Source organism: Orcinus orca, chromosome 20 (assembly GCF_937001465.1).
Source record: "Orcinus orca chromosome 20, mOrcOrc1.1, whole genome shotgun sequence".
Classification (NCBI taxonomy): domain Eukaryota; kingdom Metazoa; phylum Chordata; class Mammalia; order Artiodactyla; family Delphinidae; genus Orcinus; species Orcinus orca.
Window position 1 is genome coordinate 48,307,810 of NC_064578.1, and position 21,979 is coordinate 48,329,788.

The 21,979-nt window shown below is 54.4% G+C and overlaps 1 protein-coding gene across 1 annotated transcript; it reads right to left on the bottom strand.

Annotated features, from left to right (window-relative positions):
* Positions 1 to 455: 455 nt before the first annotated feature.
* SMG9 (SMG9 nonsense mediated mRNA decay factor) lies at positions 456 to 19,698 on the bottom strand. Its single transcript, XM_004271206.3, has 14 exons — positions 19,532 to 19,698; positions 16,718 to 16,873; positions 14,411 to 14,485; positions 14,058 to 14,322; positions 13,883 to 13,980; positions 12,268 to 12,380; positions 9,952 to 10,063; positions 6,809 to 6,904; positions 6,321 to 6,406; positions 3,558 to 3,664; positions 2,734 to 2,841; positions 2,434 to 2,562; positions 1,974 to 2,118; positions 456 to 972 (listed from the first exon to the last, which is right to left on the bottom strand). Exons 2-14 carry the CDS (start codon positions 16,865 to 16,867, stop codon positions 894 to 896), a joined length of 1,563 nt encoding a protein of 520 aa, XP_004271254.1. The 5' UTR covers positions 16,868 to 16,873; positions 19,532 to 19,698; the 3' UTR covers positions 456 to 893.
* Between the last annotated feature and the right edge of the window lie 2,281 nt (positions 19,699 to 21,979).

The following is a 21,979-nucleotide window of genomic DNA, read 5'->3' on the forward strand; positions in this document are numbered from 1 at the left end:
CTATGGGGGGGTCCTGGAACCAATCCCTTGTGGATACCGAGTGACAGTATACTATATTGACTAATTGTATTTAACTAGGGACGTGTTCTATTTTTTAACGAATTGAGTTAGGCATTGCATTTAACTAGGCATTTCACCAAAGGGAAGGCACCGTCTTCAAGTGAGCAGAAAACGAGGGCCCTGTACCTTCCTCTCCATGGCACACAGAGACGGGAGGCTTGATATCACCCCAGGAAATAGAATACCCCTTTCTAGAGGCTTCCTCTGTAGCAAAGACTGGTCTTTAACCACCCCCGGCAACTCTCTGACCTACAGTGGATGTGCCCACGGGAAGTTCATTCAGGCTCCAATGGGAGGCCATGGCTAACCTGCCCCCAAGGGCTGGGACCCAGAACTGGGGGGATTCCCAGGACAGCACGCTGGGGAGGGGGAAGAAGATGCGTGCCAGAACAGGCTTGTGTGACTGTTTTTATTCCAGCCACCAGATCTGCCCCAATAAAGAGCTCCCAGACCCTGCCTCACCTTCCAGGCAGGGGCCTGGAGTCAGGGCAGAGGGACCTGCTGCTCCTGTCCCTGCAGAGGGAGGCCGACACGGAGCCTGGGCTTCCTGGTGACCACTCAGGCTCCTCCCACCGCCTGTCCCTGTGGGGGCTGATGATGGGCTACCTCAACCAGGCTGGGGGCGGGATCTCAAAGTCACCCCCTGAACAACGCTCCCTTGAGGATGGGGGACCGGCCCTGGACACCTCGTGTCTCCGGGTGAGGAAGTCACGGTCCCTTGTCCATCAGGCCTGCTGCCGCTCTCCGCCCTGCGGGGAGAGGACGTGGGTGCCCCTCGCCATCCACTGGGGGCCCGGAAGGGGGTTCTCTGCGAGCCATTCCTCCCCTTGGCCTCAGGCCAGCAGGCGGCTGTACTCTGCCAGGGCGGAGGACTTCTTCACCCCGTCCCAGATCCGGGCGGCGTAGTGGAACCTGTGAGGGGAGGTCAACAGTCAGAGCTGCCCTGGCTGTGGCCCCCGCATGACCGTAACGCCTGGGATACAGGGAAGATGCCAACGCCGATGCTAGGTGATGTGATTCCCTCACCTCCCCCAGGGGAAGCAAAGGTGAAGTCCTCGAGCGCCCACCTCTGGGCCCAAACTGCTTCCCGCTCCACTCAGTGCTGGCCTTTGTGGGTAGGGGTCTATCTCTATATCCCTCCAGAGTCTTGTGATAATCAGAAACGTCTAGCAGCTGCATAACCCTCCCACCTCCCAAATTCTCCCCTCCCCGCTGGGCCCTTGTTTAGACCAAAGAGAGAAACAGAGCTCCAGAGTGGCTTCCTGCTGTGTCTGCACTCCCTGCCCCTTCTGCCCACAGCCGACTGCAGACAGACCCAGGGGAGCCAAGCTGCAGCTACTTCTCAAGTTTCTGTTTCTCTGGAAAATGAGATGAGGCAGCCCCGGGTCTGTGGCAGCACTGCTGTGGGCTCTGGGCATAGAGAGCCACGTAGAGTCGGGGCTGGGGAGGCAGCGCAGGGCTTTGTGAAGGAAGGTGGAGAAAGCCAGAGGCAGAGGCTCCCAGTGGAGGGGGCTAGTGGGGGGAGGGGGGCCTGGAGAACGTGGTTCCCGACAGCTTTCCGCTTTCCTCTCCGGTGCAGCTATGCTCTCTGCACTCAGGGCCTCAGAATAAATCTTTAAACTTGACTGGGCTCACTGGCCCTACTCCTTGCAGTCAAGGGACACCCAACCACAGTGCATGACCTTGCTACGTGACACTTCCTTCTCTGAGGCTGAACCTCCCCACTAGTAAAACTGGTGACAAGCTCTACACCCTCCCAGCTGATTGGGATTCAAAATCACATGGAACGGCGACAAGATGATAGCACTCATCAGTGCTCCAGGAGGGGAAGCTGAGGTGTGGAGAGACCTCCGAGACCCTCAACGCGGTGGAGGTGGGGCCCTCACACTGACTCCTCTGCCGAGCGCTCTCACCAGTTCTTCTCGGTGAGGATTGTGTGTGACAGCTGCGGCCGGGCCATGGACATCACTTGGCTCCGGAGCTTGCTCACCAAGGACTGGAAGCTGGGGTGGCCTCGGTACCCAGGGAGCAGGGAGAAGAGCGGGCTGGAACTGGGTCCTGGAAAGTCAGAAGTTAGGAGGGGAGGGGAAGGGGGACAGCCCGCCGAGAGAGGCCCTTCCTCCCCGTCAACAGCATCCTGGCCTGCCAGGAGCGCCTCTGAGTTCAGCCCCGGCCCAGGTCCCCCCGTCCTTCCGTGACTCGGAAACGTGCTCCTACGGAAGGAAGGGTCTGAGCACCTTAGGGACAGGCTTGAGTCTCCCCTCAGACCAGGGCGGGTCCCTGTCACCCCCAGACCGGGGCAGCCTGTGTCTCCCTCTAACCAGGTGGGCCGTGTCTCCCTACGGACCAGATCCCCTCGAGGCGGAACCGTACCTGCTCTTGGGGGGGTTTCACTCTCTGCCTCGCTGTCCATGAAGGGCATCAGGAACAGATTGACCTCGGAGTCCAGGAAGTCGGGTGGGAGCCCAGGGAAGACGTTGCACTGTAACATGGACAGCGTACCTGGCGGAGGGAACCCGTGAGGCTGCAGGCACAGTGCTGCAGGGCCGGGGGAGGTATGCGCAGGGTGGTCAAGCTGGGGTCAGGGGATGGGTCTGGGGGCCGGGGCTTTGGGACTGGATTGGGAGCCAGAAGGCCACTGGCCAGCTTGGGGGGTGGCTGGGGGACCCTCACCCTTGTACCGCAGGTGGGAGTGGGCCATGAGCTGGTCAATCATCAGGTGCATCTGCCGCAGCTTCCGAGGGCAGAAGTCCTCCCGGCGAGCTTTGTTCTGCAGGAAGACTGCGGGTGGGAGGAGACGGGGAGCTCGCGCTCGCCACTGCCACTCGCCACTCGCCACTCGCCACTCGGACTCCCCTTCTCACACCACATCTGCCCCTGAGTTCAGATCACTTGTATTTACAAGATAAGTAACTTCCCTTTAGTACCAGGCCCTGTGCTGGGCAGCGCTGGGGACCCAGAGAAATGAGTCAGAGCTGGTTTCTGCCCTCAGGAAGTCGCCAGTCTGATGCCCACCTGCTCAGGAGCCTGGCAGAAAGACCAGGGGCTGGGCCAGGTGGAGGAAGCAGGGAAGACCCTGCCTGGGGTGTCATAAACGAGCCGGATCTTTGCAGAGGAGCAGTGCGTCAGAGCGCAGGGCAAGGACAGAGCGGACCAAGGATGCGCGAGTAGGGGCCCAAGCAGGGTGAACAGGGTGCGTGGCGCCACTGGGGCCGACGCCACACTCACTCCCTGAGCCCCGTGCCATGGACCCAGAAACAGGCAGACTAGGGTCCTGCCCCCAAGGGGCTCCCATTCTGACCGAGGGGCCAGAGCTGGACTCGGGGGTCACGCCCTGATGGCCAGGGGGACCCTCAGAGGAAGTGGCAGCTAATCCTTTCTGACTCTCCTCACAAGCCCCACAGGTGCTCCTCCCAGCGCCCCCTCCGCAGAGTACTCCCGGTTTCCGCCCCCCACTCTCCCCTGCCCACCAGTGCAGCCCCCGGAATGCCTCTCACCCAGGTGGGGGTAGTACTCAGTGCCTTCATCGGAGCCTGACGAGCTGCTGGACTCATGGCTGGGGGACGGGGTGGAGGGCTTCACCATCTCTGCTGTCTGGAGGAACCTTGGGGTTTGGGGTGACAGGTTGGTGCTCTGCCGCCGGCCCCCCCATATCCCACAGCCTGGGGAAGAAAGGGGCTCCCTTCACGGATCTGATTAAAGCTACAGCCACACTCAGAAAAATGCCACATACACACCATATTCCTCACACAGTTTCAGGGAACCCAGAGACAACCCTCTCAGACACTGATCCATGGACCCATGTCAACACGTATGTATTCTTTTAACGAGTTTATGCCATCAAGAAAAGTACTTTACTTTTTAGAGGAGTTTTAAGTTCATAGCAAAACTGAGTGGAAAGCAAAGAGAATTCCCACGGACCACCCCCCCCCAACACACAGCCTTCCCGCTTGGCAACATTCCGATGATCCTCCAGTGACACGCCGTTGCCACCCGACGTCCATGGCTTACATTAGGCTTCCCTCCTGGTGGTGTGTGTTCTATGGGTTTTGACAAAAACCACATAAATCCACCACTTGTATCACACGAGTAGTTTCGGGGCCCTAAAAATCCTCTCTGCTCCACCTATTCCCCCCTCCCTCCCCCTCCCAACCCTGGCAGCCACTGATATTTTTACTGGTCTCCATAGTTTTGCCTTTTCCAGAACGTCACAGAGGTGGAATCATACAGTATGAAGCCTTTTCAAATTGGCTTCTTTCACTTAATAATCTCCATCTGAGGCCCCTCCATTGTCTTCCATGGCAGGACAGCGCATCTCTTTTTAACACCGAATAATATTCCATCGTGTGGATGTACCACAACTTATTTATCCGTTTATCTACCAAAGGACATCTTGGCTGCCCCCGGTTTTGGCAGTTATGAATAAAGCTGTGCAGGTTTTTGTATGGATATAAGTTTCCAGTTTATGCTATTTTAAAGTAATTCTTCCAAATATATAAAAGTATATATAAAAGTAAATAAAATAAACCTGAGATAAGGGCTAACGTGATCTGATAAACTATGGCCCTTCTCCTCGTACGGACACGTACACCAAGCAATCTGGAGTGACTGAGGGGGGCAGGAAGGGACGACAGAGTGGAAGCTTCCCTCAGACCAGCCCGGGGTCCCTGATCTCAGGACTCAGCTGAGGGGGCCGCAGGGCAAAAGGGCCTCTGAGCCTATAAGCAGCTACTATGCGCCCAGATTGCACTGGCACCTCCCTTCCAGGCCCTCCCTAAATCGGCCACAAATATGGTATCCACAATTTCCAGGGATTCACCTGCTCTGGGGAGGCCACCTGTAGACTCTGGCTTAAAACCGAGGCTCTGCAAGGGCCAGCCTGAGGCCACACCCCACCACAATGTGAACTCCCAGGGCAGCCTGTGTTACCTGTTTGTTCACACCTGTATCCCCAGAACCCAGGACAGAGACCAGCCTATGTAAATGCCCAATATATTTGTCTTTTGAATGAATTCCAACAGACGACGGTGGTAGGAGGGGGTGTTTCAGAATGAAGTCACTTAGATCTGGTCACAACAGCCGGCTCCCCCAGCAGCTTGTTTTTTTACTGTTGGCCAGACCCTCAGCTCCCACCCATCCCCAGAGTTACTAACACAAACCTTAAGCTCCCACTTAATCTACTGCTTACTAGGCACCAGGTGCTGTGCTGAATGCTCTACATTCTTTAACTCACTTCATCTGCAGGACACCGTTTGCCTATGAGGAAGTGTGGAAAAAGCAACCGCTCGCCTAACAAGTACTGGGATTCAAACACAGGGCTGCCTGACTCCGGAGACATCTGCTTCCTTCAGCTCGGCTCTCCCCTCCCCACAAGCTCCCGTTCCTTCCATCTGTCTGTCTGGGCCCCGTGCCCAGGGCTGCTGGCCTCCCCACAGCTACCTCCTGGGGCCTGAGGCCAAGAGGATCGGAGCCAGTCCTATCTGGGGGCATTTCTGGAACCTCCAGCTGCTTCAGGCAGTACTCCTGCCAGATCCTGACTCCCTCCCTTCCCTGCCCAGCAGGGACCCGCGGGAATGGCACCTACGCCTGGAGATGGACCACGAGGCTCTAAGGAGCAGTTCCTCAGCGTGCTATTTATTCAACAAACTTGTTAAATATCCACCTTGTGCCAGGCACTGTGTGAGCCACTGGGGCTTACATTCTAACGAGGGAGACAAGACCATAAAAAGGTCCACACCATCCTGTCAGGGAGTGATACGTGCAGTGAAGGAGAACACAGCAGGGTAAGAGCGGGAGAGTCACAGGAGAGGCAGTTAGCAGGTTGGGGAGGCCTCACGGGGACGTGAAGGACATGAGGGAGGGGGCCTGGCAGCCGCGGGGAGAGTGTTTCCAGCCGAGAGGTGAGGCGTGCAGAGGTCCTAAGCGCCACGAGGGACAGCCGTGGGGCCACCACACCTCTGATGGAAGGAGTGAGGCAAGTGCTGGGGGAGGTCGGGGCGGTGACCGGGACCACATCACGTAGAACCCTGTTAGCCATGCATGGGGAGGACTCTGAATTTTACTCTGAGTGATGTGCACAGTGCGTGGAGGGTGGTAAGTGTGTATGTGTGCTGAGAGAGGGTTAGGTGGCAGTGATCCTCTCCAACTCACGTTTTCAAAGGGTCCCTGTGGCTGCCGTGTGGAAGTGGTGAGAGCTGCGCAAGTGGCTGAGTCTCAGGGCCCCCGTCCCTAGCCTGGCTCCGCTCCCGAAAGCGCCTCACCTGTACAGGCTGAGGTCCGTGAACCAGTCCTGGACGACAATCACCACGTGGCAGACCGTGAAGAGGAAGGCAGCGATCTGGAGTGACTGAGGGGGGCAGGAAGGGACGACAGAGTTGAAGGTCCCCTCAGCCCAGACTGAGGTCCCTGATATCAGGACTCAGCTGAGGGGGCCGCAGGGCAAAAGCGCCTCTGAGCCTATAAGCACCTACTATGCGCCCAGAGTGCACGGGCACCTCCCTTCCAGGCCATCCCTAAAATGGGCCAGGTGGCAATGATCAGCCCCTTTTTACACAGGCGGATACGGAGGCTTGAAGGGGGGATGATTTTGCCGAGAGGCAGAGCCAGGGGCTGAGTCAGGTCTGACTCTTGGTGCCGTCCTCTCCCTCCAGCTCTGGGGTACCCAGGGCTCTTATGAAGCAGAAACTAGCCTAACCCGTATCCACTAGCGCTCCATCCTGGACCACCAGGCCTGGCTCGGCCCCCTCACCTGCATCTCCACGTAGGTGTGGGGCAGGCTGTACTCTGGAGGCAGCTTGCGGTCGTTGTTGATGAGGTGGTCCAAGATGGAGGGGCTCAGGATGGGCTGGAGCAGGAAGACAGCAAGGTGTCAGGGAAGGGCCGCGGGTCAGGATCCCAGGGGACACGGCCACCCAAGTTCCACCCGATGACTGCAGATACATCACCTCTCAGGACAAAATAATGTCAGATACACAGGCAGTTTCTAATTAGGAAAGAACTAGTCAGTGAGAGGAGGTGACAGAAAAAGAGTTTCAAAGCCGACACACTTTCCCCAGCCCTCTCACAAGTCCCCACTGCTTCCAAGTGCTGCGTGCCCCAGAAGAGCGCTCCTAGTGCTGGAAAATCGAACATCCACTTGAATGAGTCATGTCCCTGTGACACCCTTATTTTGTTGTTTCAAATGCTGTCAGGCCTTCCCTGGTGGCGCAGTGGTTGAGAGTCCGCCTGCTGATGCAGGGGACACGGGTTCGTGCCCTGGTCCGGGAGGATCCCACATGCCGCGGAACGGCTGGGCCCGTGCGCCATGGCCGCTGAGCCTGCGCATCCGGAGCCTGTGCTCCGCAACGGGAGAGGCCACAACAGTGAGAGGCCCGCGTACCACAAAAAAAAAAAAAAAAAAAAAGTATCAAATGCTTTCAAAACTTCACTAGGATAATCACTCAGGTCAAATAACAATGGTTAATGTGAAGACTAGTGAGGATTTAAAAGGCTGCATCAGGGCTTCCCTGGTGGCACAGTTGTTAAGAATCCGCCTGCCAGTACAGGGGACACGGGTTCGAGCCCTGGTCTGGGAAGATCCCACATACCGTGGAGCCACTAAGCCCGTGTGCCACAACTACTGAGCCTGAGTGCTGCAACTACTGAAGCCTGCACGCCTAGAGCCCGTGCTCCACAACGAGAAGCCACCGCAATGAGAAGCCCACGCACCTCAACGAAGAGTAGCCCCCGCTCGCTGCAACTAGAGAAACCCAGCACGAAGCAACTAAGACCCAACACAGCCAAAACAAACAAACAAACAAAGAACTGCATCAGTGGGTGTAAAAGACTCATCTGTGAGCTCATCACCTTTTCTTAAAGGAACATCCCACTAAAAATACAAGAGGTTAAATTAGTGGATCATCTATCCACTTCTTCCTGCCCTGGATGGAACTAACTTTAAGAAAGAGGCTTGGGGCTTCCCTGGTGGCGCAGTGGTTGGGAGTCCGCCTGCCGATGCAGGGGACATGGGTTCGTGCCCCGGTCCGGGAAGATCCCACATGCTGCGGAGCGGCTGGGCCCCTGAGCCATGGCCGCTGAGCCTGCGCGTCCGGAGCCTGTTGCTCCGCAACGGGAGAGGCCGTGGCAGTGAGAGGCCTGCGTACCGCAAAAAAAAAGAAAAAAAAAAAAAACAGAAGAGGCTTTCCTCTTTCCTCTTTCGTCAATCCAATGGCTCACTTTCTAAAACCCCAAACACTGCAGTGTTCCATTCTGTCTTTTTTCATTCATTCATTCATTCATTTATTGCTTGCTTGTTTGCTTGCTGCGTTGGGTCTTCATTGCTGCTCGTGGGCTTTCTCTAGTTGCGGCGAGCGGGGGCTACTCTTCCTTGTGGTGCGCGGGCTTCTCGTTGTGGTGGCTTCCTTGTGAAGCACGGGCTCTAGGTGCACAGGCTTCAGTAGTTGTGGCTCGCGGGCTCTAGAGCACAGGTTCAGTAGTTGTGGCACATGGGCTCAGTAGTTGTGGCTCGAGGGCTATAGAGCACAGGCTCAGTAGTTGCAGCACACAGGCTTAGTTGCTCCACGGCATGTGGGGTCTTCCTGGACTGGGGCTCGAACCTCTGTCCCCTGCACTGGCAGCCGGATTCTTAACCACTGCACCACCAGGGAAGCCCCTTCCATTCTGTCTTGTTCTAACTTCTGCTCTGCCCCATGGGGGCCCCGGACCAGCCCGCAGCTGGTTCAGCTCGGCACAAGGTCTCGGTGGTGCTGTCACAGGGCCTGGCACACAGGTCTCACACCACATTTGTGGAAGGTTTTCCACCCATCAATGTGTACGGTGGCCAGAACTTTGTTCCACTAACATTCATTGAGCATCAGCTGTGGGCCAGGCCTCTCCCTGAGGAGCTGCAGACCGGATAGGAGCGGGCACAGAATGCAAGAACCAGATTGTGGTAAGCCACGTGCTGCACTGGGAGGTGCACATGGGTGCACATGGGCACCGGTGGGCGCTCAGAGGAGGGGGAGGCTTCCGGGAGGAGGCAATGCCCCTGCGGAGTCTTCAGGGAGGAGAAGGCAATAGCCAAGCAACAAAGCAAGGGGAGAGAGAATGTTCTAATGGTGACGATGCTGACAGCCAAGAGTACTGAGAACCCACTTCATGCCAGGACTTCACCTGTGTTAATTCACTGACACCTCACAGAAACCCCACGAGGGAGGTAATGTTGTTTTTCCCACTTAAGAAAACCGAGGAGTGGAAACGTTAAACAACTTGGCCAAGGTCGCAGAGCTCAGGAGCGAGACCATGGCAAGGCCTGGAGGTGTGTGTGGTGGGGCCGGTGTCTACATCAGAGAGGGGAGTCCAGGGAGTCTGACAGGCGAGACGCACAGGCCCCGGCTGCCTAGCTAAGGAACAGGGATCTTGGAGAAACTGAGAAAAGCTGCCGGGTAACGCAGGACAGGCCAGCTCTTGTGACAGTGAGGCGCCTGAAGGCTCGCCACGCACCATCCCGTGCCTAGCACTCTGCCTGGACTGTTCCACTGACTCCCTGCAACCCTCCTATGAAGCTGAGAAAACTATCACCCCCATTTACAGATGAAAAAATGGAGGTGGGGGGGTTAAAACTTACTTAAAGGCCAGCTCTGGCTGTAGACTGACTCCAGGGCCCACACTTCCAACTGCTATGCTATAAGATTCTTTAGGCTCCTGTGTACACGATGGATGGGAGTGGAGAGGGGGTGAAATCTGACAAGAAGAGACTAAGGGCCAAAAAGAGACACAACTTGCCCAAAGGCACTAGCATGTCCGTGGCTTGGCCGAAGCCCCATGGAATCCAAGCAAGGTTCTGGCTTAAACACATTTGGGGATGAAGCTGAGTGCTGCACGCAGCAGGGTAGGGTGAGTGGGGGTCAGCACCTGCGTGTCCAGGAAAACGATCCGCTCCTGGGTAATAAAGAAGTCAATGCCACTGGTCTGGTTGCCCCCTCGTTCCTTCATTTCGGCGCTCTGGGCCCGGAAGACATAGGCCCTGTGGAAAGGAGCAGGTGGGGGCATTAGAGGTCAGGTTCTTGGCCTTTGCCGCCTCCAGAGTGTGGCCCTGTGAGTGAGACCATGAGATGTGATTCCCCGCCTGCCCGCAAAGCCTTCCATTCATGGCCCCTGCTGCCTAGGGGGCTGTGTTTTATATCACATGACTTCATCCCTACCCCTACCCATAGGTAGACCTGTTAAGTCTTAACAAAATCAATAGACTGAGGTGTTTAAGAGCAAGGACTTTGCTGCACTGCTGGGATTCAAACCCCAGCTCTGCCTCTTCCTGGCCGTGTGGCTTTGAATAAGTTCCTTAATCTCTTTCTCCTCGGTTTCCTCGTCTGTAAAACGGGGACAACAATAGTCTCAATCTCTCAGAGTGACTGTGAGGTTAATATACATAAAGCGCTTAAAAGAGTGCCTGATACACGACAATATAAAATAGCTAGCTATTAATTATCAAGTGTACCTGCCATGTGCCAGGTATGGGACACACAGCACTGAATACTCTCCACCCCATGGTGAGAGGGTGCAGGGCATCCAGGCTCCCAGTTCTTGCCCTGACTGGAGCGCTTTCCCTGCTCCCCCTCCTCAGCGTCTGCTTGTTCTCAAATGGCCCCTTGACCAGCTGATTTATACAGTAACCTGGCCCCAGCCACCTCCCTATAACCCCTTCCTGTTTGATTATCATCTTCTAATGTGCTTGTTTACTAGCTCCCCATTAAAATGCAAGCCCCACGGGGACAGAGATTTTTGCCAGTTTTGTTTACTGTTGTAGCCCCAGCACCCAGGACAGGGCCTAGCCCGTGGTAAACACCCAATAAATATTTGTTGAACTGAAGCAGGGAGACCAGTTAGGAGGCTCCTGGCCTCCTCCAGGGGAGATGGCAGTGGCCTGGACCAGGAGATGGGCGTGGAGGAGAGGAGCAGATGAATTCTCAAGATAATTAGGAGGTAGAACTTATGAGACCTGATGACAAGAGTTGGTACCAACGTCTGCCATGTCACAGGCGGACCTGCCTCAGAAGGACACATTAGGCCGACAGGATTCTAGCTCAAGTATCTGAGCCGACGGCCACAGGGAAGTTTTGCTAGTTGGGGGTGGGAGCTGAGATGGAAAGGATGCCAGCCAAGAGAGCTGCAGCTGTGCCAGAGCGGGGCCCAGCTGAGCTGAAGTCATGAGTGAGCGGAGAAGAGTGGGGACGGAGCCGACCTGGGAGGCGGGGCACCGCAGCTCGGGGCCTGGTGATGTACGTTCTCACCACAGGGGTTCCTAACCTGTTCCGGGTTTCCCTCAGGCCCCTCTGAGAGCTGGTGGGAACTATGGACACTTTCCCTAGAAGAGAAGCCTGACTGTAAATGTGTGTAGAATCCTGCATATACCGTTCGGGGGTTCATGGACCCCTGAGGCCCATCCATGGTGTCCAGGGTGACATCACCGACTTTATAAAAACCAAACTCCTGCGCTTTAAGATAACCCTAAGTGGCCACAACCCCTGCTCACCCCCCATCTTGGTTCTTCCCTAATTAGACTGTCTGTGTTCCCTACCTGACTCCCCAGTCCCTGCCTTTCCCTCTTTCCTTCCCTGCCCTCAGTTTGGGGCTCTAGTGCTCAAGCTCCCTCCTCCCCCAAAGGACTCCCTCCTTTACCTTCACAATCATACCCTGTCCTTACTCAGCAAGGCAGGACTGAGGCCGGTCTAGAACCCACGCCCTTCACCCAGGTCTCTTGTCCCAGTGTTTCCCAGGCCACATCAGCCACATCCTGTGAGCACTCGCTCTGTGCCAAGTTCTTGTTAACTTTTGCCTTCCCGATCTTGTCTCATCCTCCAAAAATGCACTTTACAGATGAGAAAGTGAGATACCAGGAGGTGAAGGGACCTGCCCAAGACCAGCCAGCCGGTGAGCGGCAGGGCTGAGACTGGGGTGAACCTAAATCCAAAGACTTAATGGATACGCCATGCCAGCTCCTGGCTGGTCCTGTCCATTTGCTGGAACGAGGAAGGGAGGGAGGGAGGGAGGTACAGGATTGGTGTCCTTGGAGCTACACGGAAGTTTGGTCCAGACTGGTCACCATCCTCATCTGACAGAGACATTGAGGTCACGGTAGGGGAACACCGAACACCACTTGCAATATCCAGGCCCACCCTCCCCTGACCTAGGTGGGTGCCACCTCCCTTGCAGACCCAACGTCCCCCTCACCTCTGGTCCTCCTCAGGAGTGTTGGCTGACAACAACGACATAACCATGGACTTGCCTGTCCCCTGGAGGCCCAGGACACCAACCACCAAGACATCAGTCTGATCCAACAGGTACTGCGGGAAGAGACAGGAATGAGACCCTCAAAAATCTGTCGGTTGATGGAGTGGGAGTGAGGAAGGGGCCCTAAAGACTTCCATGGCTCGCCCACCTACCTTCTCAGATATAAAGAAAAACATTTGTGCTCCAAATCCCCTCAACTGGGCAAAGGGCGGGGGAAGGGGGGTATATGGAACGTTCTGGGCACAAAGAACAGCATTTGTGAGAGCTCCAACGCAGAAAAGAGCCTCCCTGGTCAAGAAGGTACTAGGAAGTCAGAGTGGCTGGAACACAGAGGAAAAGGGGCGCCTGACTTTGGGGAGAAGGGGAGAGGCATAGGAACAAAAGGATGGGTGGAAGAAGCCAGGACTGGGTAACTGAGGGCCACTGGAGCAGACTCCTGGGAGGCTTTGGGCTTCAGGCAGGTTGGGAAAACATGGGAAAGCGTGATAAAGGCAGCAGTAAGCAGGAAGGGGAGACCAGCCCGTCCTGGCTCTGTCTGTGGGGTTTAAGAGTCCTACAGAATCCTGAGACCTTCACCTCTGGGCTGCCAGCTCTGCTGATTTTCACCACCAGGGGGCATAAGAGACACTCCTCAAGGAAAAGAGTCATGTCCTCAATGTGGCTGCTGCACCTTAGAATCATCTGGAGAGCTCTAAAAAAAACCCCTCTAATCCTGGGCTGAACCCTAGACCCACTAAAGCAGAATATTGAGGGCTAGCCCAGTTCAATATGGTAGACACTGACCACATGTGGCTACTTAAATTTAAATTAATTAAAATTAAACAAAACTACAAATGAGTTCCTCAGTTATACGATCCACGTTTGGGGATTTGTGGGTAAGTGCTCTATAGCAGGGCCTGGACAGCGGCTCTTTTTTTTTTTTTAAAGCTTCCCAGTTGATATCAACATGAGAGTGGTAACAGATGGGCCTGGTATGTTGTTAGTAAATCCAAGCTGTTGGAGAAGGAGAGGGAGCATACCTGGGAGAATCTGAGTAATGTGACAAGCCTGGGAGGGAAAAAACAGGACGGGGGGAAATGAAGACTGGGACACTGGAAGTAGATATGATGGTCCAGAGGTGTGAGGTGTGGACTACAGTGAGGGCTGTTGGGATGGAGGCGGAACCTCCGGGGGCTAACATTCAAACCAGTTCACACTGGTACTGCATGGGTCTTGACCAATCAGGAGGAGGACTGGAGCAGGCCCAGGAGGCTGCCCTGCTGCGTGCGAGAGCGGGCAGGAGATCCCAGGGCCTCTGCGGTGGTAATGGGTCCCTCTCCGCCAACCAGTATCAAAGTATTTCAGCATTTTAGCAACCAGCACAGCTGAGCTAGTGTAAGCCACTGAAATTCGGCCCGGCTAGGTGAGAACGTTCTGATCCATTCTCTCACTGCTGCCATTGCCCGAAAGCTGTCTAGTCTGGTGCTGCCTGCCAAGGAGCTGGGGGGCGGGGAGGAGGTGAGGGTGTGGGGCCCGGAGAAGGTCGAGCAGGGAGAGAGCCCTGACCCCCCAGTACCTCAATGGCACTGTCGCACCAATTCATCTGGTCATCCACCAACTTGATGCTGTGCTTCATGCGCTCTGGGGGCAGCAGTTTGGCCTGGCCCACGACAGCTGCAGACAAGGACGTGCTGACGGTCTGTGCGAGGGGGTTCCGGCTCCCAACCAGATCCCGCCCGGCCCCAACTCACGGTCCATGGCTGCCGGCGCGGCAGTCCCCATGCCCCGGTTCTGGATCTGGTACACAGGCTGTGTGGGTCTCTGCCCCTCCTTCTCCCCCTTGGGTGGCGCAGGGGCTGCAGGGGGTGGTGGGGCAGTGCCCTCGGGGGTGGAGGCATTCGCTGTGGCCGCAGGCCCTTTCCCCTCCTCCCGTGGCTTCATGAGGACAATGGGCTTCTCAAGAGGGGCTGGGGCAGGCGGGGCGGCAGGGGCCGTTGGAGTCGGTGGCTGCTTTGACTACGGGCGTGAGAAGGTTCCGGTCAGTGGAGAGATCCTTGCCCTAACTGCTCCCAGCCTCCCCTTCCAAAGCGTCTTCCCCACTCACCCGCTCTGCTGGAGGCTTTGAGAGGATGATGGGGGTTTTCTGCATGACGGCCGTGCTTGTCTCTTCGCTGCCATCCTGTGGTGAGGGAGGGCAGTTACTCAGGAGTGACTCCCCTAGCTCCCTGGACACCCCTCTAAGTGTCAAGTATCATTCTAAACGCCTTCAGACATAAACTCCTCCAATCCTACCAACAGCCCTGTGAGAGATACCTTTATCCCCATTTTTCAAATGAAAAAACTGAGATCCAGAGAGGTTAACTGGCTTGCCCAAGGCCACACAGCCAATTAAGCAGTGGAGCCAGGACTTGAAGCCAGACAGCCGGGTTCCAGAACCACGCTGCCAGCCGCTCCACTCAGCTGCCTTTGCTAGACAAGCCCAGGCAGAAGGCGCTGGGGCTTTGGAGCGAGAGACATCTGCATTTGAACTTGGCCTTGGCTTTTGTTGGTTGTGTGAACACGGATAAGGAACCACCCTCACTTAGGCCCATTTGCTCATCTGGCGAATGGGGATAGGAATTCCTTCCTCACAGGACTGTTAAGAGGCTGAAAGTAGACAGGACTCACAAACCGTCCACGGAGCACTGGGCACGTGGCAGGTGCACAGTATCTAGAGCTGCTCTCCTGACAGCCCTGCTGTCCCAACCTCCGCTCCTCAGCCCCACCCGGGCTCGCCAAGTCAGCGGACTGATTCCCATGCCTTACCCTCTTCATGCCTCTTCTGTCTCACCCCCACCTGCCTAAGAAAGGGGAGAGACCTGAGTTTGAATCCTGTTCCTTCTGTGGTACCCTGAGTAACCCTGGGAGAGTCCTGACCCTTCAGTAGGTCTGTTTCTTCACCTACATATTGAGGATACTTATTTAAATCCTGCTCACTCACTGGCCTATGACGAAGGACAAACCAAAGGATATGAACGTGCTTTGCAAAGAACAGGTGAGGGTGAAGAGATGAGGATGGATAGGAGATACAGTCAGGAGGCACCATGTACAGCACTGGTGCCCGATGGGCGTGGGGGTGACCAGGATGAGACCTGATGGGCCGTCACTAGTAGCGGGAGGAAGTGAATTGGCAGGAAGACGCTGAGGTCAGCAGGAGACATGGAGGACGTGAGGAGTCCATTGGCCAGTTAGGAGGCTGCCAGGGTCTCAAAGACAAGACATCTGGGAGCTGCTTGTTCAGGGATTGAAGCTGAAGGTGCAGGAGGATGGTAACATTCCCCAGAAAGATGTGTGTGGAAGGAGGAGAGACTGCGTGTTGTCATTTATGCTGTGGCCCAAGGGAAGGAGTAAGCAAGAGCCAAGCTCACTGTAAATAAATTTCCTTCATGATTTTTGCAGTTTTATGGCTCAGAAACTGTCCCAACCATTATCTTCTTCCACTCCCCCCCCCCAAATAAACAGCCCTTAGAGGCGGGCAGGGCCCTGGAGAAAGAACCCGGGGGGCAGGCTGTGGCAGTGAGTCACCTACACACAGGAGAGGAGCAAGGCTGGACCGGGCCCACAACGACGCTCCCGACTCCCGATTCCCGGTCCAGGACACTCTACAGCAGACACAGTGGTGCTGCGCCTGAGGCTCACTTGGATTCGGGTTCAAGGCCTGGCCCCAAAGCTTATTGACTTGTGACTTTGGGTAGGTCCCTTCCCCTCTAAGACTCATTTCCTCATTAGTGAAAACTGCATCTATCATAGGCTCTACTTCATGGGACAGCTGCAGGAGCTCAGCAAGACCCAAAGGATGGAAAGCACTCTGCAGAGCACCAGCACACTGCACACTGCTCAATAAACAAAAAAGGCTGCTATTATGACACAACTCTGGAAAACAGGGGCTTCTGGCACCTCTCAGCTCAAACTCCAATGCCAATCCAGTCAGTGACATCCAAAGTTCTTTCCAAGGCCTATCAGGTCCCACATGATCTGGCCCCAGTTTCCTCTCTGATCTCATCTTCTATCACTTCCCCTTCCTCATCCACTGCAGCCACGCTGGCCTCCTGGCTACTCCTTGAACACACCAGATAAAGGCCTCAGGGCCTTCGCATTTGCTGTTCTTTCTGTTTTGAATGCTCTTCACTCAGATTCTGTCAGGATTTGTCCCCTTGCCTCCTTCAGGTCTCTGCTCAAAAGTCAGCTGTTCAGAGAAGCCTTCTCTGACTGCTTCATCTAAGACAGCCCCTTTATCACTCTAAGCGCAGTCCGTTTTGTCCACAGTTATATCCCCAGCATCTAGATGAGGGCCCGGTGCCTAGCTGGTGCTCAATAAACATTGGTGGAATGAGTGGACACATGAATGCTGCCCTTGGGCCCAGACACTCACCCGTCTCTCTCTGTCCCAAGGTGCAGTGTAGTCCCTCTCTCGACCACCAGGCCCGGAGAGATTCTGGGGGCCGCCAGGGCCGGGCTCCTTCCACCGCCGCCGCCTGTCTATCCCATAGAGCCCAGGCTGACTGTGCCCAGACTCAGACATGGTCACCTATGGGTAGAAAGAGGTTGATTCCAGGATGAAAGAAGTCTCTCCCCACTCTATGTGGCTTACCCTGGACTATAAGGCACTTCCTTTCAAGAGAGCTCTGTGGCTGTGGCAGTGACTGCCAGCAGGATCTCAATAGCCATTCTTCACTACTTCCAAAGAAATAAAACCCTCAGTTCTGAGCTGGACACCTGGCTATCCAGAATACACTTCTCAGCCTAGTCTGCAGTTAGCTGTGGCCATGTGACTAAGCTCTTTCTGGCCAATGGTATGACACCAGAAGCGTGTTTTGGCAACGTTCAGAAACTTTTCTTCACAGACACTGGCACCTGCCTTTTGTCCCTTCCTCCTACTAGCTGAAAGGAATGCGGGTGTGGAGGCTGGAGCTCAAGCAGCCATTAAGGTCTGTGAGGCAGCTTAATGGAAGGAAGGCATAAGAGACAAAACACAAGGTTCAGGGACTCCCTATTAACCTTAAATTGCCTATCTCTGGATGCAGTGACAAACAAATCCCCTTCTATCTCTTGTAGCCAAAACTATTCCCAACTGTTAATCACTTTTCTCAACATAAATACTAACACATGAGGGAAAGGTCACATAAAAATGGGCCATACTCTTTCCCAAAGTGCAGCAAAGCATTTCCATACAAATCTGTAACATGACCCCCAGTCCGACAACTACCCTTCTGATTACCCAATACTGGCACATGTGGGGGTGGGGCACCTGTATTAAAGGACCTGTTTTCACCGGGTGTCCCTTTACTTTCAGTGTGTTCACCTTCCATTACTGACGGTCTGCCATCCCTCACCCTCCAAGGCCTCACCAGGGACATTATATGTCCCTCACCAGGGTCATTATATGTCATTATATGTCTCACATGTAAGACATTATAAAATGTATGGTTACCTATATAACCCACTCTCTATCATTTAACTAGCTGCTTATAGGCCCCTAGGGAGTTTCCCCAGCTGTTTACACTTCATTCCAGGGAAGTCTCTTGAGTATGTCTGTTTGCAGGACTCCGAGGCCAACTGCTATAGCTCACGGGTCCATATCTGGTCTGCCTTCTGTTTTCGGAAATAAAGTTTTATTGGAATACAGCCACATCCATCAATTTTACAAGTTGTCTATGGCTGCCTTCTTGATACAATGGCAGAGGTGAGTAGCTGAGACAGAGATACTATGGGCTGCAGAGTCTAAAGTAATTATTCTCTGGACCTTTACAGAAAAAGTTTGCTGACCTTTGCTTAGCTCTGAAGTGCCTTCAAATCATTCTATGAATCCCTCCACCTCCCACCCCAGTACAGTGACATTAAGAGGTCCTTGTGTAAGACTCTTTCCCCAGAACGGAAGTATCTGTTTACAGGATGCAGGAGTAATTTTCCTAGCCAGGTAGGGGCTTGTCTAGCTCCTCTCGCACTGCTCTTCGTGACCTCTCCCCTAGCCACAAACTAGCTGGAAGACTGCCTTCTGAGACAAAGGAGGGCAAGGCCAGTTTACAGATGCTTATGCAAACTGATTCAGCACTTAAGTGACTGTTTACAGTCTCCTGAAGGACAGCCTCCTCAGAAATCGAGACTCTTCCCCACCTTGCAATTAAGGTTCTGTTTACACTTTATCCTGGAGGCCTCCCATGCACTTAATTGTCTGTTTTCTCGCCTCAATAGGGATTCTGCTCCACCACTAAAGTATCTGTTTACATAACCCATGAGGACCTTCTTCCCATGCATGTTATTCTGGGAACTTCCACAGTATCTGAGTTTATTCTACAGCCCCTATGGCAAGCTGCCCAGAATTTAAGAGTTCACCTACAAGCATTTTGGGGACTCCCAATGGTTTCCAGGCTCCTCTGGGGATCCCCCCCCCCACACAAAAGTATAAAGCCAGTCTATTTGTGTTTATTTACAGGACTCTTAAGGTGACCTCCCAGAACTACAAATTACAAATTCCCCTATTACAAATTCTTTGGGGGGGCTTCCTCAGTACTTAAGCATCTCTTAACATGCTCCTTTTGGGGGATCACCCAGAATCTATTTGCAAGTTATTTGGGGAGACTCCCAATTCCTAACTCCGTATTTATGGTCTAATGGAGCACTCCCACCCCAGAACCTGGGTCTATTCACACTATTTTTCTACAAGACTCTCCAGCAATTACATGTATATGTACAGCCTCTCATATGGGGTCTCCCCTGGAACTTGAGTCTGTGTTTTATTCAGGGGACTTCAGCATAATTAGGCACCTGTTTACAGGCCTCCTATAGGGAACCCCAGAACTTAAGTTTCTATTTACACTGTATTTAGAGGAATTTGGAGGACCTCCCCACTGTTTAAAAATCCGTTTGTAGGCCCTCTACGAGTGTCCCCAGGGCTCTGCACGTTATTGGAGGGATTTCGCAGTACTTTACCGCCAGTTTACAGGCCCTCATTATAAATGGTCTCCCAGAACTGAAATTTTTCCAATATACACATTATCTGTCTCCTGCCCACCCCACTCCCGGCAACGCGCTTTTTAACGCGTTGCTTTGACTCCGAACTTAGTTATGCACAACCGCCAGGCGTCCGAACCAGTTAGCGGTCAAGGAGGAGCCGGGTCCCGAAACACGCCCCGTGCCCCGCCCCCCGCCGAGGCGCCAGCCTAGCGCAGGCACGCGGGCCACTTACCTAAGGCGGCTGCTGATTGGTTCCCGGGGCGTAAGGGGGGCGCGCGCTCTCCGAGATGGGGGTGGGGTGGGGACGGGGAGGTTCCACTGCAAGCCACCGGCCTGTAAATGGTGTCTGGGAACCCGGGAGCGTGGCGGGAGAGAACGGGTACCGGTCAACTCACAATCGGTGGGGGCATCCCGGAAGCGGCACCGAAGGTAGGCCGGTCCGAGGGAGGAAGAAGTCGAGAAGATCTCGCGGGGCCGAACCGAGATCACGTCTCGCGGGCTGCCGGCCCTGCGCATGCGCCGCAGGCTGGGCGCGCGAGAATCGAGCGTGAGCGCCGGGCTGAGCATGCGTTGATGTAGGTGGTTGGCTTCAGCAAGTCGGCGGGTTGCAGAGGGCAGTTGGGAGTGCGCGGCGACTCCGCTTCAGTACGCGTGCTCATCGCAGGGGGCGTACGTGGGCTTGCAGAGAAGCTGGGGAAGCGGGGCGGGGCGGAGACGCCGGAGGCTCTGGGTTCGAGTACCGCTTCAGCTGTGGTGTTGGCAGGACGCGGTGGGGTGGGATGGCAGGAAAGAATTTTAAGTGTCCCGGGCTGAGTGAGTGCTGAGAACACAGGCATGAATCAGAACTGGCGTAGGCCCTGGAAGGGATCCCGGTCTGTGGAGGGAGACGGCTAGGGAATCAAATCACTTAGGAAAGGGTGCGGATACGATTGGACCTTGAAGGGCAGGCAAGGACACTCCAGGCGAGGGAACCCCGGGAGAAAGGTCCAAACTGGCCTGGACTCATGGAGTTCCACTGGGGTGGGAGGTGAGGCAGCAGACATGGGCAGGTCAGATCCTGAAGAGATGTGAGACGTGGACTGGTGGGAAGAAGAGCACGTATAAACCCTTCGGGGGCTGCGGTGGAGGAGGGATACAGTGCTAAGAGTCGACAATTCAAACGCCTGCGGTGGGAACCCTGTGCGCGCCTAAGAAGAATACCGGGCGGAGAGTGAGGCCCGCAGAGACCGCATGCGCTGTTAGCCCAAAGGCCTCCGCGACTTAGCTGAAGCGGGTGGTTACCAATGGGAACGATAGATGCTTCAAGAGAAGAGAGAAGTGTATATATACATATACATATATTCATAGATATATAGGTGAGTGAGGAATTTACCATTTTTCATTTAAAATTACATTTGGGTACCTCCCCGGAGGTCCAGTGGTTAAGACTCGGCTTCCATTGCTTGGGGACACAGGTGGTCCCTGGTCGGGGAACTAAGATCCCACATGCCGCGTGGCGTGGCCAAACAACAACAAAATTATATTTGGACAGGGAATACATGTACATTCTGACAAAAGTCGAGCAGTCCATGGGGTAGACAAGAAAAGTCCGTCTCCTCTCTGGTTCCCATATTCCATTCCTAGAGCACCGCTTCTCAGTTTCCTTCTGGAGCTACTGTTAGAGCAAAGCATTGGGGTTGAGAGCTTGAGCCTGGCCAAGTTCCTTAACCTTTCTGCGTCTGTGTCCTGTTTCTACAATGGAGATGAGGGCACTGAATGATGATACTGGCAGAGTTAAATGGGTGACAGTGCCTAGAATAGTGCCTGGTGCATAGTAGCACTGTGTGTTGTCATTATTTTGTGGTTTACGATGACAGTGATAGTGACTGAGTCTGAACTGCCCCCATCCCGTCCAGGCCTCATCCCTGCTGCCATTTTCTCAGCACAGGTGGCAGATGGAACCATTTCTCCAGGCTGTCACAGGCTGGGTGAAAACAACCATCACACAGACTGAGTTGAGAGTCCTGTTGTTTGTGGATTCTCCAGAAGATTGTGGGTGTCTGGAATAGATACACATGACAGGCCATCTTTGTGTTATGTCTGACATTATCCCCTTTAGCATCTTCATCTGTTAGGTGGAATCTGTTTTTCTTACCTGAATTTCTCAACCCCAGAGTAGCCTCACAAATGCCAGTTTCACCTCTGGGCAACCCTCAGAGGTGGAGATTTGACTTAAGGGAAAAGAAGGGGCTTGGCATTGGACCATGGGCCCACTGTATACTATATACATCACTGTAACCTTCTCCCCTCCTCATTTAACAGATGCAGAAAATGAGTCTGAGAGAGAAGAAGGGCCTTACTGAAGTACCCAGGGCCAGGAGGCATCAGGGCCTGGATTCAAACCCAACCCTGTCTCACTCTAGGGCGAGCCCACATTTTTTCCCTGGCATTGGGCAGCCTGCCTAGCGGTGAGTCAGTGGTGCAATCAAGCACCCAGAGAGCTGCCTTTTATATAAATGGGATGGCGTGCTGTTGTGTGGATGTACCATACTTAACCATTACCCTATTGATAAACATTTAGGTTGTTTCTGAACTTCTGCTCTTAAAAACGTTTGCCACAATGAATATCCTGTACATCTGACTGCATGTAGATGATAGTATTATCAATAGAATATCTCGTTTGAAGTAGAATTGCTGAGTC

Excerpts from the sequence above, each read along its gene's own strand:
- SMG9 (XM_004271206.3), bottom strand. The coding sequence starts at position 16,867 with ATGTCTGAGTCTGGGCACAGTCAGCCTGGGCTCTATGGGATAGACAGG. Across the intron at positions 6,407-6,808 it reads ACACCTACGTGGAGATGCAG|TCACTCCAGATCGCTGCCTT; the intron begins GTGAGGGGGCCG and ends TGCCCCCCTCAG. Across the intron at positions 2,119-2,433 it reads TGAAACCCCCCCAAGAGCAG|GACCCAGTTCCAGCCCGCTC; the intron begins GTACGGTTCCGC and ends CTGACTTTCCAG.